The 19,281-nt window shown below is 51.1% G+C and overlaps 1 protein-coding gene across 5 annotated transcripts in view; it reads right to left on the bottom strand.

Moving 5' to 3' along the window:
* PHACTR2 (phosphatase and actin regulator 2) overlaps positions 1 to 19,281 on the bottom strand; it is a 193,091-nt gene that overhangs the window by 27,807 nt on the left and 146,003 nt on the right. For all 5 annotated transcript variants that reach the window (XM_037844364.1, XM_037844363.1, XM_037844362.1 and 2 more), the window contains 5 exons: positions 15,895 to 16,417; positions 11,044 to 11,207; positions 9,758 to 9,914; positions 6,730 to 6,785; positions 2,562 to 2,623 (listed from right to left, as the gene is read on the bottom strand). In XM_037844364.1, coding sequence (XP_037700292.1) covers positions 2,562 to 2,623; positions 6,730 to 6,785; positions 9,758 to 9,914; positions 11,044 to 11,207; positions 15,895 to 16,417 — 962 coding nt within the window. The remainder of the gene's footprint in view (positions 1 to 2,561; positions 2,624 to 6,729; positions 6,786 to 9,757; positions 9,915 to 11,043; positions 11,208 to 15,894; positions 16,418 to 19,281) is intronic.

A 19,281-nucleotide genomic window follows, 5' to 3' on the forward strand; every position in this document is an offset into this window, starting at 1 on the left:
TTCTCAGACTATAAAAATCGTCCCTGTTAGCTAGGTCAGCACTCATGTCCCGACCCGCCTGGTACCCAGAGCCCCCGCCTCGTTCCCGACACTGTAATCCAGGTGCCCAGGGGAGGCATCCAGACAAAGGCCTCCAAACTTCCAGAAGTGAGAATCCGTCTCTGTCCCTTTCGCATCACATCTACAAATTCAGAAACGCACCACACGGGGTCGTGTGGGGGCGAGTCACCAGCCCAGCCCCTCCAGGGAAGAAGGACCTGACGTGACACAGGTGCTCGGTGGGGGAGCTGCTGAGGGTGGGGCACCCTCGGGGCAGACCTGGCGAGACCTGCGGCCGCCGCCTTGCCTGAAGAGCGGCAGATCAGCACCTGCAGCTTTGGGCCTCCTGGAGGCCCTCGTCAGATCCAGATGTGTAACCAGGCGGCCAGCCCCTCCTGCACCTCGTTCTTCCCCAGGACCTTTCCTCTCTCACCTGAGGCCGTCTCCACTCAGGCTCTTCCTCTCTACCTGAGGCCATCTCCACTCAGGCCCTTCCTCTCTACCTGAGGCCGTCTAGACTCAGGCCCTTCCTCTCTACCTGAGGCCGTCTCCACTCAGGCCCTTCCTCTCTCACCTGACGCCGTCTTCACTCGGGCCCTTCCAGTCTCACCTGAGGCCGTCTTCACTCGAGCCCTTCCTCTCTACCTGAGGCCGTCTTCACTCGGGGCCCTTCCTCTCTCACCTGAGGCCATCTTCACTCGGGCCCTTCCAGTCTCACCTGAGGCCGTCTTCACTCCGGCCCTTCCTCTCTCACCTGAGGTCGTCTTCACTCGAGCCCTTCCTCTCTACCTGAGGCTGTCTTCACTCGGGGCCCTTCCTCTCTCACCTGAGGCCATCTTCACTCGGGCCCTTCCAGTCTCACCTGAGGCCGTCTTCACTCCGGCCCTTCCTCTCTACCTGAGGCTGTCTTCACTCGGGGCCCTTCCTCTCTCACCTGAGGCCGTCTTCACTCGGGCCCTTCCTCTCTCACCTGAGGCCGTCTTCACTCGGGCCCTTCCTCTCCTGTACTCTCTGTGTAGCCACAGCTGATCCTAGCAGCCCTGGCGGCTCCCCTTGTGACTCCTCCCCTTCGCCCGGGCTCTGGGATGGTGCCCTGACCACATGCATGATTAGGGACGTCCCTTTTCTGGGCCTCAGCTTCCTCCCGAGTTAGGGAGCTCGGGCCAAGAAAGCAGCTGACTCAAGGTGTCCAAGGCTCTCGGACAGCCTGGTGCCCGCCTTGTGCACACCCGAGCCTGTCCAGCCACCATCAAGCCCAGGCAGGCAGTGGACAAGGGGGTCCAGTGAAATGGGTTCTGTCAGACTTCTAGCCTTGTCTCATCCCTCCTGTTCACTTCCGGCAGCTTCTCTGGGATGAGGGAAGGAGGTATATGGAGGCAGAGAAACCTCTGCCCCTGGGGATGGGCCAGAAGGCCAGGAATTCTCCATCCATCCTGCCCCTCATCAGGTAGCGATCAGGGCTTCTGGGCTACCTGTGTCAACACAGGGGTGTCCGAGGGAAGGGGAGCCAGGCCTGCTGCCTCATCACTAGGGTGCAGGCTGGTGAGCCGGGCAGGGAACAGGCTGGTGCTTCTCTGCAGCTGGGAACTTTAGGGCACTAACCCTGGAAGGGCCAGGCCCAGAAATTCAGGTACAGAGCCTTTTCCAGCTTGGTCTTTTTCCCAAAGTTAGGGGCTTTTGGGAAAAAAGAAAAGAAATATTTACATTGAAAGGTTCATGTTGGTTATCTGTGGATGGAAGTCTTTCATGTGATTTTTTCTTTTTCGTTTGCCTTTAGCTTTTCAAAAATACTCACATAATACATCACTTTGATAATCAGTAAATGCAATGTAAAGAATCTGTGATCTTTAAATTTTCAATATTAACTGTGGGAGCCCCAGACCCAGGGCCTTCCCCACGCGTCTTGAAGACTGCACACAGCAGCTTGTGTGACCTAGGACAGTTAAGGTTTGACCTATTCTCCTTGTAAAATCAGGCGCTAAATGTAATGTATACCCAAAACTACCTCCTCCCTGAGACTCTCTGAGGCTACAAGATAATCTATAATCCTCCCTTCTTCCCTGTTGACTACAATCGATCTCTCCCTACATCACAAGACACCCCCACCCGTACCCATTTGAATGCCTCGGTCCTAACCCTTATAAACTGCTCCCTGGCACCCCCGCTTTTGCGGAGCATCTTCACGTTGAGCTCTGAACCCGCCGCCATTCGGAGCAGCTCCTGAATTCAGGGCAACGTGACCCACTTCCCACCCTGCAGGTAAGCCCCAAATAAAGGCTCATGTCTCAGCACCTGTCTGGTGCTTTCTTTAGTCCTTCGGCTGCAAAAGCCCTCTTGGGCATGACATTAACATACAATGCCATTATAAATGTAAACATAATCCATATTGTGCTTTTTACATTGATTTTCATGCCTATGGTTATTGAGCAGAAACTTCTTCATATTTACACGTGGAGAGCTGATGTGTATTAAAAGTGCAGCGAACCTCAAAACACACGTTCAGTAATTATCAGTTTCGTTACCTTCCTGCTGAGTCTGCGCTTGAGCTCCATCTTCGCCTCTTGCTCTTCCTCTTCATTCTTCTCTGTTGAGGGAAAAGCAGGATAACGCGGTTACCGCAGATCACTTTATAAGAAAAGTAGATCAGCCCACGGTTATCTGATCTCTGACAGGTTCCTATCAAATACTCCACCAAAATCTTTAAAATCTTGTCTAAAGATTTTGCAGAAAGCCTCATCACTAATTCATATATATTTATTTCTTGTAGGACTGGTTTACTTCACTAATTTTAAAACTTTTTTGCATCCAGACTTTCTGGTTCTATTTTGATAAAAAACAAAAACAAAAAAACAAAACACAAGAGTGCCCGTATTCTGTCAAAAGTCTTACTGCTGAGCATCTCGTGGGCTTACGAGCTCAGACCGCGATTTACTTCCGGATCTTCCCTCCTGTGAAAATCTGAGACATATGAAAGATCCAACCAGAACCAACCACTGCAAGTCTCAGCTGCTGGTTTCCATTCAAATCCAACCCCAAAGGTTTGTCTGCCTTGGTTTCCATGGAAGCAGAGCACAATCATTTCTTTGGACCTGACTGAATGGGGTTGGGGTGCACTGTTGTTGGAGATTATTTATTTTTTTGTGACTCTGACTTCCCAAAGTCTTCTCCTGTGCTTGACTGAGCAGTATAAGTTACTGGCCAATTTAAGTGAACATTATCCAATCTCAACAGATGATATTAAAAGAAAAACATCTAGAATTTTAAAGAAATGAACACTCCTTCCAGCTTTAATGGTCTGATTTAATGAACTTCTCTCTTTTGCTTCCTGGAGCTCATCATTTGTTCTATAAATGAGCAGAGATTTTATTTCCTGAGTACCAATGCTTATGAAAGGTTGTATTTTAGCAAGTGTAGCTACAATCTCCAAGTTAAATCAATCACACAAATGAAGGGCCAACCAAAAGGGTTGAGAGATAAAAATCTCTTCAAGGAAAAGTTAATTACATTTCTTTTTAAAATTCAAATAGACTTCTTATCACTAAGGTTATTTCTATTATGGGTAAGATATCAGTATTCAGTATTTGCAACCACTGTATTTGTTAGTTGAACATGCTACATCCTCCATGGTTTTCCTTATCTGCATAGGGAAGAGCTCCTCCAGTCTTCTGAAATGCTGATTTTAACACATAAGAAAAAGAATGATCCACCTTGATTATTTAGACAGAATAAAAACAAATGGAAACCACTCCACAGGCAAGAAAGGACAACTAGTTAATTAGCCTTTCATTAAGTGCCTGAGAGTGCAAGTAAATTTGGTTATAAGTCGAATTTCTCCCTAGGAAAATAACTGTAGATTTTACTAATTACTTCACAAAATACTTATCCTTTGTTATCTTCAAAATACATCCTTAGGGTCAAATAATTACTTTCTGCCAGTTGGATAAAGGCTTGTGGATGATCAATTATACATTATAGACAACAACAGCCAAACTCCAAACTTGTGGTCTATGTGGTTCAAACTGAGGCTTTACAAGTGAGGGCCTTGATAATATTACTAATAAAGAGAAAAATGTATCCTCAAAACATTTTAGTAAGTTCTTCCTATAGAGTGATTAAGCTACATTTTTAAAGGCAATTTTCTAAGACATAAAAAAAAAAGGAGATCTAATTCTCCAAAGCCAACAAACGGTCCAGTTTATATTAAATACACAGAACATCACTTCCTTGAAGGAAGTATTAGATAGTTTTGACTGTTTATGCACATCGCACAACTGGGTGACAGCCTTTGAAGTTTAAAAAAAAAGAAGTTAGTGGAGTAAAATAAACAGGATTTCACCATCTGGGAATTCTTTTTGACTTCAGGAAATGACTTCCCTACATTTCCCATGTTCGAAATTCTTCTAACAAAGTTGGAGGAAGACGAGGAAGGGAAGTCAAAGCGCATGCTCTTCTGAGCCCTGTTAAATCGTCTTTGTAAAATCTCTTAGTTTTTAAAAAGTCACGCAGAGTTTTGCACGTTCGCTGGGGGGATGACTGAAGTCGGGCGCGGGGCTCTCCGCTCCCTTTCACCCGGCTGGGGTCGGGCAGGCGGGTCGGGCCGCGGCTCACTGGCAGCTCCTGCCCTCGGCGCTCTCCGTGGAGCCGAGAGGGGGAGTCAGAAGAGCCACGGGAGGGACTTCCCACCACAGGGGGGTGTCCCATGAGCTCACGGGCAGCGGGACAGACGTGGGGACACGGGACACCTGCCAGCCGGCTTTGTCCAGAGCCTTTTGTGGATGAGCCATGAGAAGAAACTTGCACAAACACCAGCGGCCCAAACACTACATTCTTCAGTCATCAATTCAAATAAAACAGGCTCAAAAATGCCAAACCTTTTTATGGGTTTGTTTCCCTTTTTGCTGTTTTAGCTTTCCAAATGGGTGTCTTTAACAAAGGAAAATACATGTATAAATTTCCTTTGAAATGCATCAAAAAAAACAGGATGCTTCAATGAGTAGATAGATGTTTGATGAAGATGTGATAAAGCAAAATGTTAATGGTAGAAGGTACACACCGATGTTTACTGCAAAATTCTTTCAACCATTCTGTAAGTTTTAAAATATTTTATAATAAAATCTTGGGAGACCAGACAAGCAGAATTCAGTGGTATAATACGTTTTCTCTAGAGAAGGCAGAGCTGGGATTATATTCACAGCTCAGTAGGATAAGTGGATCTGCACCTCTTATCCCTGTTTGAAAAAAGGTGTTCTATATACTTTACTTTTCCTGATAAGCAAGTGTTGCCCTTTCAAGCACCAAAAGTTGATTTCTATTTCATCAGTTTTAAGGAACTGGTTCTGAAATGCAGAACTAAACGTAACTCAATGTATATCTTTTTTTTTTTTTTAAACAAACACTTGCTGCCCTGTGAGAAAAAGAAATCAAGAAAGGAGTGGTGAGGGGAGGGTACTGAGAAACCGTCTGTCCTGTGGTCTCCAGCTAGAGCCACTGGCACGTCTGCCTCTTGACTCGTGGTCACTAAAACCGAGACGGGCTCTGCTTGAGGACCACTGAGGGTTTCGTCCTGTGCAGCCATTTCCCAGTCTGTCAAGCAAAGGTGACCTCACTAAACTAAGCATCCTCAAAAGCCACCTGCAGCCACAGAGATGTCCTCCACAGGGGCCAGCGTGGTGCCTCTGGACTGCAGCCGGAGGTGAAACAGATGCGTGGACAAGAGACTAGCACCGGGGAACCCACGGAAACAGCTGCACAGGGTCTGAGCGCGCAGCCCAGCCCCCTGGGGATGCCCTGACACTAGGGGCAGCCTCTGCCACCTGCGCCCCCCCGGCCCCCATGGGACCGTGTCCGGAGGCCTGATGCAGCCACGGGGTCTCTGACGGGAAATGCGTCTGCTGCGCCCAGCGTCAAGTGCTCAGATGAACCCAGAGGGCGGCAGAGGAGGTCTGGGGTCCCATCCAGGTGACTTCGGTCAGCCAGGTGCAATTTTAGAACAGCCCTTTCTGAGCTCACTGCAGTTTGTAGCCACACTAGCACGCACTTGCATGACGAACACGCTTCCATTTGTTTTATAACTCTGTAAGACTAACTCCAATTTAAATGTTACTGAACTCATGAGTAAAAAAATAAAGCCAAAGAGAACGGAGGAAAAAAGGGAACGGGAAAATAAAGTAGGAACACGATGGAGAACTCCTGAAGTGCTGAGAAGTTATAAATAACCCAAGTGGGAAGCAGAGTTATCATAAGAAAGGAAAACGAGCTGGACTGAAAAAATGCCTTTTACCATACTTCTGCTTCAAACTGAGTAATTTGTTAAACCTAGCAACAGTTATTAATAATAATAAAGGAAGGTTTGATTTATTTCCCTGTGGGTTCTCTGGTCTTTTCTTTGACATTTACTTGCAAATAGACTAGCATTTTCTTCTATTTAATGCTGGATGAAAGGATTCACGGAACCTATTGCATCTTTCTCAAGAACCATCCTGGGGCTGACTCTGAACTGCAGAGTATTGGGCTCAAAGTCACGAAGTGAAATGCAAAATTCAAGAAATGTTCTTAGAGATGCAGACGCGACCGCATGTAGCAGGGATGCACGTGGGCCAGCTCAGTCGGCTGCAGGCAAACGCTCAGGTGCCCTCCTGATAAGATGACGCTCTGGAGGCGCCGGCTCCCGGCCGCGCAGCGGACACTCACGTTTCAGAATGTTCCTCTGCTCTAACTCTTCCGTCGTGGGCCTCTGGCTGAGTCTCCTGTGGCGACACAAAGGATAAGGACAGGTTACAGGCTGCTGTCCCCTTTTTGGGAGAAGCAAAGGAAAATGAGCAAACCGAGCTATGTATGTTCACGTTTGCAGAAACGAAAATCCATTTTTCAGCCTACAAGATAGAAGTCTCTTTTCCAGTAGTTTGGAGGCCTGAGATTGGGTCTGAGGCTGCGGACAACCCCCTTATCCCTTCTCCCTTGTAGAGGTGAACCCCAAGTTTGAGACGTCTGCCTCCTGCTCAGAAAGGGGGCTGCACACCCACATCCTTGCCATCAGATGAGCAGAAGCAGCTTCAGCTTTTTACCCTTAAAAGTCTGGCTGTGTGTTCCTCTCCTGGCTCCGCCTTGCACCGGCCAGAGGCAGGCAGGGTGGGGGGGCTGGCTTTGGTCTCACAGAGGCAGGGCCCAGGGGTGGCAGGGCAGCTCCCTGCCTACTTCGGGTAGCCGCACCCCCCACCCTCCCTGTACCCCTGGGTTGCTGTCGTGGCAGCTTAGTCCGCACCCTAATTAATAACCAGGTCATCAGAGACCCACAAAGGCTGCTGCTTGCGTGCTTAAAAAGTGGCACGGTTCTTCTTCAGAAAAGGATTTGCAACGCTCACTACAGAGTTACATGGCGCTGCATGGCAAGTTTAATGAATCAAGCCAGAAAAGAGCTGAATCAACAGCGAGGGACACAAGCTCTCGGTCGGTCCCCATGGGGAGACGGCCGCCCTACACCGCAGTGCGTGAGGGAACCACTGCTTCCGCAATCTCCTGCGATGGACAATATGAGCAAAGTTATCTGGAGACACAGGTCCTTCCACTGCCCTGCAGGGAAAGCCAGGCTCGGCGGAGCTCAGCAGACCTGCACGCAGGAGCGGATCGTTCTAGCAGCCCCTGGAAGGCTTTGTTACTGCTCTTGTTCACGTTCTCGTGCGCTGATGATCCCAGGGAAAAGCTTCAGCCTAACAGGGTTGGATTTTTGCAAATTAAACAAATAGAAATGAAAGGGAACCTTAATATGAAATATCACCAATTCTAAATGTCTGCGGTATGACAGAGATGGAGTGAATTACTGAAAACAGTGATATTTTAAATGTTCCATTTAAAATCTTTTCACATTTAATCTTCACCAAATCTACCTTTGGAATTACTTTGGGTAGAGCCCACAAAAGCACCTGGGGGCACCCATTCCTGGGGGGTCTGTGGCACCCACAGGCCGCTCTGGCCTGCACTGCTGCAAGTGTCGCCACCACCTGCCGTCCCCCCACCCTCCAGCCTTCCTTCGGGGGTTCCCTCTCCTGGAAGGCCCTTCTCGCCTCCGTGACCTGGCACCTTGCCGGCCCGCAGCTGAGGACTCCAGGGACCTGCCTCTCGTAGTGCACCTACGAAGGCGTCGTCCCCGAGGTGGTTCTAAGGTAAGACACTAACAACAGCTGCATTAATCCGTGCCTTTAAAGTACCCGAGAAAGCACTGAAACTCGTTGTATCTTGGGTCCTCGTGGCAACCCAGAAGGCAGCTGCCAGCACCCCACCTTACAGCCGAGGGAATGGGGCTCCGAGACAATAGTCAACTTGCAGAAGATAAAAACAAGCACAGGTGGAGCCAGGACTCGTGCCTGGGGTGTGGGTGTGCGCTTCCCACGTGACCGCACGGTCCAGCGTGGGCCCTGTGCCTCTCACAGACATCGAGGTCCCCGAGGCCAGTCCCTGAGCTGGGCTATTTATCTTTGAATGACAGTGATCCGATGTGCCTTGCTCACAGAAAGTTGAATTCTGTAAGATGCATATACGTCTAACACTAAAAATCCTGCTCTGTTAGCTTACTATTATTTTTTAACAGATACAGTTTGTATTTCCAGAGGCTTTCAAACTTTGGAGGGTGGATGGAGCCCCAGGACATAAAGCAGGCAGAAGAGGTGCTGTTCTGGGTAGACGGTCAGACCTGGGGTGGGGGGACCCCAGCTCATCCAGAACAGCCCACCGGCCTGACCTGCCCCCAACCCATGCCTGGGCCCGAGGAGCCCCATGAGGCAGCTGGGAACCCCCGCTCTGCAGAGCCAATGTGACACAGAGCCCCAACAGGCTCCTTTGTATGCACACGCACACAATTTGTCATTTCCATAAATAGCTTTGCAAGAAACATCTCTGTGAAACATAGCTATTGTTTTTCTTTTGAATCGTCCCTTTCTTGTATAGTCTTTGAGCATGCAAAGAAACAGACTGCTTTATAACTCCTTTTTCATGTTGCTTGATTGTTCTTCCCAAATTCTGAGTAGCGGCAAAATAGTATGTCCCGTTTGCCTGTAAAGGACTAGGTTTAATGTTTTACATGTTTTACTAGTTTAACTGGAATATGATCATTTAAATTGAGAAAACAAAGTCTTCAAATGCTTTGGGAGTTTGCTCTGAGCCTGGCACCAATGTGCCTCGCTTCCGGCCGTCCCCCCAGCCCAGGTGTGTGGGCTGCTCGGAGGTGCAGCTGTGCGGGGTGCACACTGCCTTGGTCCGAGCTCAGACCTGGCCGGCCCTGGACAAGCCTGTGCTCCCTTTTGGAGGCCCTTTCACTGCTGGCCCTCGGGAATTTGATCAGAAGCCCAAACATCTTCCCAGCCTGCGCTGCACGTCCTCATCCCTCACCCCTTCTCGGCAGGTCTCTGGGTGTTCACTATCCAAGACCAATTTTGCCAGAGCACCCAGGTGGGGGGTCCCTACCCCAGGGTTCACGGTGACCTCGGGCAGGCAGGTTGGGCAGGTGCATCCCTACATCTTGATCAGGCAGGTATGTCCCTGCACCAGGGTCCATGGTGACCTCGGGCACGCAGGTGCATCCCTACACCCTGGATAGGAAGGTGCATCCCTATATCCAGGCCAGGCAGGTGGTGCACTGGGGTCCACGGCAACCTCGAGCAGGCAGGGAGCAGAGGCAGATACGAGTGTGTATCACCCAGCACTGCACCCAAATCTCAGCAATTACCTGACCAGCTTGGCTCCAATCTGCTGTCGGATTTCTTGCCTCTCCTCTTCGGATGTGCGCTGGAGGATGTTCTTATCCTCTAGTTCTTTCTTAGACGGTCTGTGGCCAAGCTTGATGGCCAGAGTGTCCCTCCGTCGTATTTTACTCGCCAAAGCACCTGAGGATTGAAAAAGGCAGAAAGGCTGCAGACTTGGTTTTCAGCACTCAGGGTTGCAGGGCCTTGCAACAGAGGCCTGGAACAAATCCTTTACCCCCAGGCAAGATTGGAATTTAATTAACCTAAGGAAAAAAGTTATGGGTGGGATGTAGTTCATTTTGTAAAGACTGAAGTACTATTTTTAAAAATGTTCTGAAAAATGTGGGGGCACTGTGAAAAAACTTGTGAGATCACCTCCTTCTGGAAAGGAATGCTATGAGTTTATTTTGCTGAGAAGGAGCATCGTGGAGACAACTGAGTTTGTGAGGATCTTTCTGTCTTTTCTTTTCCAGTTTTAAAAACGTCGCCGTTTTACTTAGGGTATAGAGTAAATCCTGTTCTTCTTCCTTCCTTTCTCAGAAACCACTCTGGCAAAGAGTCTTCCTCTTACAGCAGTGCTCCAACCCTAAATTCCCAGGAGTCCCTAAAATCTCAACAGATGATGGCTCATGCCAGGTGGATGACGGGACTCTGTTTTGTTTTGTTCATTACAAACTAGAAGGGATTCAACAAACTGCTGTTTAGTCACTGATACAGTAATAACTTCTTGGAATCTACAAATCCAATTCCACGGTGCGCCCTTCCCAAGCCATCCTGCTCAGGAGTTAAACACACACACAAAAGAGCACTTTCTGGTCCCCCTGAGGCTGGCCTCACCCTCTCAGCACGGTACTTCCAGCAGGCACAGCGGCCCGCTTACCGCAGATGAGCGACTGCTTTTACTTCTTGAAAGGTGCCTGTCCTTGCTGACTGGGTCTGCCTGCCCTCACCTTACACCGCAGGAGAAGGCGAGGAAAGTGTCAACCGCCTCCCGCGGGCAGCAGCGAGCGCTGGCCCCGTGCTCGTCACTCAGGAAGGACTCGAGGTGAGCAGGCTGGGAAGGCCCTGCCACCCATGGGGAGCTCTGCACTCCGCACAGGCGCGCGCTGCCTTGGAGACGCAGGCCTGCCCCACCCGGGGCGCCGCCACCCAGCAGGGCGCAGCCGCGGACACACACGCTGCCGGCCGGAAAGGCGAAGGTCAGGGATGCTTCACAGACAGCAGCTGCTCGTCCACACCACCCTCCTCCCACCTCTCCAGAGAGCCTTACTCTCTCCGCTGCCGTCCTCATCCTCGTCGTCGTCGTCATCAGTGTACAGAACCGGCCCGTCCGAATCGGAGTCGCTGGCCAGGCTCTCCCGTGGCCCCCCGTCCTCCAGCCCGGGCACCAGCAGCCGAGGCGTCGCCTTCCCCAGCTCTGCGCTGGTCGTGAAGCTGCGCAAAGCACAAGCACAGGGTGACGCCGCGCTCCGAGCAGCCCCCAGGGGCGACGCCGAGACCGTGGAAAGGGGCTCTGGCTCCACGGGCCTCCTCCTGGCCGCTGGCAGGAGCCAGGCCCAGGCCAGGGAAGGCCCCGGCGCCAGAGCGCAAAGCCGAACAACCCAACACTCAAGGTTTGCCTCGGTGGCGGCTAGAATGGTTAGTGCCTACAGAAGGGAAACCTATATTTGCAAAGTTATTTTTCCGTAGCAACAGGGATTCAGTGGAAAGAAAGATGGACTAGGAGCTCCCGGATATCTGACGTTGCACCCTTCTTCGACCAGAGGCCACCCCCACAGGACACCCACCACCATGCCGTGAGCCCCCCTGGCCGGCCTTCTCGCCCCACAGGGTCCTGGGCAAGTGGGGCTCAGACTATTTTGCACCCCAGCACCGAGTACAGCAGAGGCACGGAAAGGTATCTCTTTTTAATTACCATATGAATTAATCCTATTTTCCTCGCAGCTAGTGTCAATAATCAAAAATTGCCTATGCTCTCTGGGTGTCAGTTTCGCCAGCGTGCACCTGTCTCTCTCAGGACAATATAAACATGACACAAGAAGCACGGGAGCTAAATGAACTGTTCAGAAGAAAGGTGGTGGGTGGGGAAGGGTTTCTTTTATTGAGCTTGGTGATTGTCTTTGACTAAGAAACTTACTATAAATATGATGCAAACTTGCCAAGTTTCAAAGACTAGAATAAAAAAGATACTTTACATCAAAAACAGATTTGAAACAATGGAATCTTCATTTTAGGCACAGAAGAGCCCCCAAATGGCTTTCTTTAAGAAAAGGAAGAATCCAAATTTGGATGTCACACTTCTGAAAGAGGACTAAGTACAAAACATGTGCCTGCTATTCTCACTAAAAAACAACACAAAAGCCTTCTTTGAGTGATATAAAGAGATAAAATGTCAGCATATGGGATATTGAAAATTCTATTTCAGGCTCAATTCTATTAGCCTAAGGGCTCTCAAAATTCTCCACTTTTCACTGAGAAAGAAAACAGCCTAAATTCTTGCTCTCAAATGGGCAACAGGAGGTCTCATTTAAAATAACGGAAGACCCATTTTCATGGGTGTTGGCTGACTGCAGCAGTCATTCTTGTTTGCACAGCCCACCCCGTGGGAGACCCCAGCCCAGGGAGCGCACGGGCCAGGGAACCAGCCCCTCCGCGTTCCAGAACAAAAGCCGCGCCCGAGCTGAGCGCCGCTGCACGTTCTAACTTAACGAGATACTGCTCATCCCTGTAACCCCGTCATTTGTGATCTTGACAGTTCTGTGGTTTTCGAGAGCCTGGCACACGTTTACGGCTTACCACCTGCTCTGCGGCATGAGGGAGGCACTGCGGCGTCCGGGGGCCCGTAAGGCCACGCCGCGTCCACCTGCCGAGCCGAGCCCAGCTGGGGCCCACACGGTCCAGCAGTTAAATACAGACCTGGTCGGGGCTCATCCTTTTCTTTCTGCCTTAAATTATACCAAATACATGTGTTGGCGACGAAGCAGCCAACGAGCAGAAGTCGACCAGACCTTTACCACGCCGAGACGTGGGAGTAGAGGCAGGTATTTTTACACATAGCCGCTCGGTCGTCTTGAAAGTTTTGGTATTTGTATTCCAAACAGAAGCCTCTTCATAGCATGACAGGATGTTCACACATTAGTTGACTAAACATAACTCCAGAGTGTTCTATGTAAAGCGAATGACTAATAGCTAGGAATTCTAATGCAAAGACCCAATTAAACAAGAAAAAAGCAATGTGGAAGGAAATTTTGAGAGGCGACTTATTCCAGGCTCATTCATTCAGGAGCCAACAGGAACCGTCCCTGTGGGATGGACTGTAATTTAGATTTTTATTTTGAAGAGTACTCAGAGAAGACGGCCTCCGTGATCTCTGTCGGGAAAGCTTCACCGTTACCCTGACCGTTAGGAAAGCCTGTTGCATAAACCCTGGGAGCCTGAGCCTGCTCCTAAGCTCACTGCCTCCGATCCCAGTCTCGATGGAGAAGGGGCCAGAGGTGCCCCTTTTGCCTGCCAACCCTACATACTCAGCCGAGGGCTCTCGTCACACCCCAGCACGCAGAGGGCACCTTGCACTGTATCATGCGCTCCACGGATGTTTCTGGAAACGGCTGAGGCAAAGTCAGGCCACCTCTGGATATGGGCTCTCTCAGTGCTTGGGACTATCTAACAAGGCACCTCACATGTTGTGTCTTGTTCTTTAGTGTTTTGAATAATATGCCCACACACTGAACCAACTTTCCTAAATTCAGACCTCATCTTAAACATTTATATCTCAAATTTGGGCCAGTCCACCCTACGTGGGTCTCAGTTTTTCCCCTAAGGTTCCTGCCACACTGGACAGTGTTCCGGCACAAACCATTTTCAACTCTTCTGGCTTGTTCCCTTTGTATCCTTGGAGCTGAGGACTCGGCACAGAACACAGAAGCCAAATAAAAAAATCTGTGCTGCAAGAATGACTGTTTGGTTCTAAAGATGGAAAGAGACTGCAATGCTAGAAAAGACTCATTATAATTAAATGAAGACAACTGCTACGTGCTAGAAGCATCCATAACCACTCATTCCAATGTCTCCGCTTTCCATATCTTTTACTGAAATATCAAACTTAAATAAACTGATTTCTAATTTGATCTTTATCTTTCCATTGCTTTCTATCAAAGGATGATACTTAAAATGATAAAAAGAAAAAAAAAAAAGGCAAGAAAGAAACAAACAAAAATGGGAGAAGAGGCTGACATGACTAATTTGGAAAACTTTCCAAGCCTGGAACTGGGCTCCAGCGCTGGGTCTGAGGCCAGCTTTGCCGCCTACTAACTGGGCAATCTTGGGCAAATTGTTTTACGTCTTTCAGCATCAGTTTTCTCAGCTATAAAACGAGGACAAGTAGCGTGCCAGTTTCAGAGACGTGTGTGGATGAAGTGAGCGCAGCTGCACAATGCCGAGTCCCTGACACGAAGTCAACAGTCAGGAAGGGTTGGTTATTATTATCTAACAGTAACAGTTAATAATAGCTTAGTCTCAAGTAAAACTAACCTACCTAACCCACTAAAATTATATAAAAAGGTCTAGCATGACAAAGTTTTTTTTGAAAGAGAACACATTAAATTAAAAGGTGTGAAGAATGAATTTCGGTTTCCTTCTTAGAAACAGGGGAGGGAAGTCTGGGTTCACGTGCTCCGAGCTCTCCCAGGATGGAGTGGTGGTTGCATCTGCCACGCTCTGACAGTCCTCCCGTCCTGCCTGTGGGGCAGGAGGGCTACCAGCGCTTCCTCACCTCCCAGGAGAACGTGCAGGACAAGATGATCAGTTAGATGCAGGGCATAAAGGAGAATGAATCCCGGGTCGCTGGGGCCCGGGAGCCCAGGCGAGGTGCTTGGCCCAGCCAGCCTGGCCCTTCTCACCACTCTCCTGGGCCATCCCCAAAACCTACTTATAAAACCTGGCATCAGAGTTTTCTCTTTTCAATCCTACTTCCATCCCATTGCCGTGGGCTAACATTCCCTGTAACTGCCTTGGCCCCTTCATTCATCATCACTCAACACATCTGTGCATGTGGGAAACTGAGTCTTCCATGTTGCCTGAGGCATATCTAGGGTGGGGGCCTAGAACGCTGAGCCACAGGCCTGCACAGAATGCCATGCAGGCCCGCCCTGTAAAGATGTGTGTTTTGTGACTATGATGATGATATGCACCTGATGTAAGTCTTGTGACTATGATGATGACGCTTCTGTAAACACCTGATGTAAACACACCTGATGTAAACATAAGTATCTGGTGGGCTCTCCCAAGCCCGAGGATCTTTAGCATATGCACGTGATCTGCTCTAATAAATAGCTGGAGCAACTCGGCATTATCGTCCACTTAGCCCAACAGGCAAGTGGGCCCCCTGCTCCCAGGATACTTAGCTTTGTGTCCGTGTCTCATTCCTGCGTCACCCTGGCAGTAATATGTGCACATCCCCCAAGGGCCCTGGCAAACCAGCTGGGTGGGCTGCTGGGGACGAGGAAGTACACAAGCCGGGCTGGCCACGCCTGTGCCAGGGCAGGGGCAGGGGCTGTCAGAGGACAGAAGGCGCAATGAGCAGCTCTGTCTTCAGGAGCCTGGAAGGCTCCACGGAGCAGCGGACGTCTGGCTGGCTGGGGAACGAGGGAGCAAGGAAGGAAGCCCTTGCAGCTTCATGGGAAAAGGAGCCAGGATGCGAAGGAGGCAATTCCTAGTGGGCTTCATCTCCTCGAGAGGGAGACGGCCAAGGAAGCTACTGACGCGAAGTGGCACAGGGAGAGCGATGTGCCCACAAGAGGAAACGTCTCAAAATAACCATGGAAAGGAACGAGAAGGGAGCTGGCCAGGGCCAAGGGGGGACACGGAGCAGGGCGGCAGCAGGTTCCAGGCGGGCCGGGAACATCAACGTGAAGGTGCTTGTCGGCACTGGGGGCCCAGTGCCCTCCAGCAGCCTGTAGCATCCCAGGGCCAGGTGGGGGCAGCAAATGGTGGGTTGCGTGTGCTTACCTGGCACACGCTAAAATCAAGTGGAAAACCCAGGTGCCACCGCTGCAGACCGAGTGGCTGGGTGACTGCAGTAGTCGGCCACAGCGAATGCCCCCGGACCTGGGCCCTGACTCACCATCCTGCGCTTTCTCCGCCTCCAGGTGAGCTGGCATCGGGGTGGACAGTGGCTCTGCTCGTGGGGCCTTCGGTCCAGTGAGGTGGGCCTGTGTCCAGGGCAGGGGTGGGAGGGTCTGTCCCCTCGCTGAGCAGCACGGCTGGGGGTGCTGGGGCAGCCAAGCACCCATCCTCGGGGGGCTGGGCCGGGGCGGGGGGCAGAGGAGCCTCAGGGGGCGCAGGGTCCCCTGGCTTGGCTTTGCCAGGGGTCTGCCCCTCAGGGACAATCAGCTCGGGTTGCAGACCCTCCCCTCCGATTTCCAAGAGGTCCCCTGGAAGGTCAGTCGAGCTGGAAGAGGTGGCATCTGCGGACGGTCGGGAGGCCGACGGCTTGCCAGGTTTTTTCTTGCCTTTTGTGGTCCCCACTGTCCCTGTTTTGCTGGAAACTGTCTCCTTGGAAGCTCTGGGGCGACTCGAGGTGGACGGGGTGGATGGTGAAGCCGATACTTTGGAGCCTGTGGTTCTTTTGGAATGCGAGGAGCCAGCTAAAACAAGAGAGGGACGGTGCATTAAGAAATGAGAAAATAACGCTTTTTAAATACAGTAACTGGGTTGCAACTGTCAATGACATTTAAAATGTTCCCTCTAAAAATTGTTGAATAAATGAGTAACAAAAACCCAGTTAACCATGATAGTCACCCTCTCAGCCCCCTCCCGCCCCAGCCAGGAGGGTACAGGGGAGGCTTGTGGTAAACCTTCAGGACCCAGCTCTGCTCCCACTGCTCAGGGCAGGCCAGGGTACAGCTCTGTCCCAGGGGTCGGAGGTGAGCACCCCTGCTCGCTTGGAAGAAGGCGGCAAGCAGGTGCAGGCCCTGTGGGGCTGGCTACGCGATGCGGGTGCCAGGGTCTGGGAGCCACACAGCGCAGGGCCGGGCCTTTGCCACCAGCCCCCTTCCGCGAGGAAAGCAGGCTCACTCTTCCTACTACTAAGAGAGTAAACCGGGAAACAAACTGACTCTGCCGGCCGCCCCACACCTGCAGCCGCCACAGGCAGAGAGGCCAAGCTCCTCCCGACACCTGCAGGCAGAACCACCCAGGTCTGAAGACAAGTGTCTAAGTGGGCACTGAGCAACAGGAGGTCCTTTTCACAGGAGTCCCCGTGGCACAGGCACATGCTCCAGGCTGGGGCCGTCTCCCCCTGGACATGAGGCCAAACCCGAGGGGCTCACTGCCGCTTTCTCTCGTCCTCTCAGAAATGCATCCACATCCCCGTGAGGAGACCCTTGTTTCATAACCTTTTTGCTCTACAAATCTCTCCTACTTGCTGCCTCTCTGTAATCTTCTAAGTTCCTTCCTTTTCCTGGGGGGTGAAGCCACTGCGTGGGTATCGTGGGGTGCTCTGCGTTGCGAGCTGAGCCAATGTTTTCGTAACTTGCCGCTGGTGATAACGCTCTGCTGAAGTCATTTGGGAGGAGGCAGAGATGCCAAACAAGCAAGGGGACAGACGACAAGTCTAAGGCCGCAGGATTCTGACCGGCTGGAGAAGCCAGCACGGGTGAGCAGCCAGGCCGAGGCTTAGGGGCTCGCCACGGATTGGGGCCTTCGTTACCTCAGACACACACAGTAACTAGAATTCCCCTTGTTAGCACTTCTTTAGGGTTTAGAATCTTCACTTTCTGAGAAGTCAAACTCAGTGTGTCCGCCTTCCGTCTGAGCCCATTCTCAATTTACTTTTTGTAGCAAAGATGCTGAGACTCTGGAGCCCACACACAATTGATTGTTTTGCCACCTCTAATACTTTCCTTGGCAAATACTTTCTTTTCGAACAGCAATGTTAACTTAGGCCTGGGATAAGGAAAAAGGAAGCTTTCTGCATGTTTGCAGTGCCAATTCAAGCCAGGTTATCCATTTTTCTTTAAGTATCTTCAAAAAATGGCAGGCCGTGGCTGAAATCCACCATGCAGCTAAAGTTAACTTGAATTAAGCCCAGATTAAAGAAGAAATGCCCCCTCTTCTCAGTTAAGCACTTCCGGGGTTAGTACTGTGTGCCAAGTGTGCTACCACGACAGGGAAGGGAAAATGTGGGTGATTTTACCCTCCTTCCCCGCGTGCTACCGAGGGATGCGGTCACCAGGAAATCGAGAAACCACCTCAGTGACAGAGGAGGGCTCTCGGGGACAGCTGCTGGAGGGCTCAGAGCACCTGCCGAGAGCCACAGCTGCCTCCGAACACCTTATCCAGGGGTAACGTTACTCAATCAAGCACAGTTTCAGGCAGGGGGTTCTAACTCTCCAGCATGGGCTGCTCTATGACCGCAGCGGGCTGCTGGCCCCCTTCAACGCTGTGCTCTTTCTCCGTGAGAAACGGGTAAAATGACTCCGCTGTTCTCTCAGGAATATCCTGAGTCTATAAACAAACCTTCGCGTTAAAGAGCTGGAAATAACTCAGACTCTACCAGCTCATGCAGAAGCGTCGTGAAGACCAGCGGGCTTCCCTGGCCACACGCGTCACCGTTGTCTGCCCGGCCGGGTCCCTGGTGCTACCTCGGGAGGAGGTGGGCAGCGGGACGTGTGTGAGGCAGGGTCTTAATTCCCAGAGACAAATGAGAGGTCAGGGATTTCTTTAACGAGCACTTGGGTGCCTGCTCACCAGGCTTGTCAGGCAGTCTGGAAACACACACAGTGAAGCCAACAAAACAGACGCCGGCCCGCGAGGGAGCTGGTCCCCGAGGGAGCTGGTCCCCGAGGGAGCGGTGCGTGTTAGAGCTGATTGGAGGACACCAGGGCCGGGCCAGGGGTGGCGAGAGTGGACACGGAGAGAGGCGTCGTGAGTGCCCCAAGGCCTTCCCTGTCGACCAAGCCCTGTCCGAATGGGGGCATGAGGGCGTAAAGAATGAAGGGGACAGAGCAAGGCTGAGACAGGTTCTGGTCAGCTCCTAGCAAGTTTCTGCTGGTTTCAAGGCAAACGAGCCTTGCCACAGCGCTGGAGAATTCTCATTCAGATGCTGCTGGGGAACAGCCACTGGGTGTGTGCTCTCCTTGCATCCTTGAAAAGCTGGGGGCCTGGTGGTGTTTTCAGTCCACTCACAGGGAGATTGTGGGCCCCACTCCGCAGAGCACGTCTGATGTGGGAAGGACACGGGGTGCACGTGACACGAAATTACTGCAGGTCACCCAGATGCCCACGGTGACTTGCACCCACACCCCCAGGATGGATTTCCCGACAGCAAATGAAGCAAGTGACGTCCTCTCCACTGACTGGTTTTGACTCAGTAGAAAGTGGGGGGCAGAGGGGTGGGGTGGAGCTGCATTTCATCCCTGTTTACAGAACCAAGTGGTAAGAACTCTCTGTCATTTATCAGTCGGGAGGTGACAATATACATAGAAAGATTTAAGACATTAAGATACTA

The sequence above is a fragment of the Choloepus didactylus genome, chromosome 7, assembly GCF_015220235.1.
Source record: "Choloepus didactylus isolate mChoDid1 chromosome 7, mChoDid1.pri, whole genome shotgun sequence".
In the NCBI taxonomy this organism is placed as follows: Eukaryota; Metazoa; Chordata; class Mammalia; order Pilosa; family Megalonychidae; genus Choloepus; species Choloepus didactylus.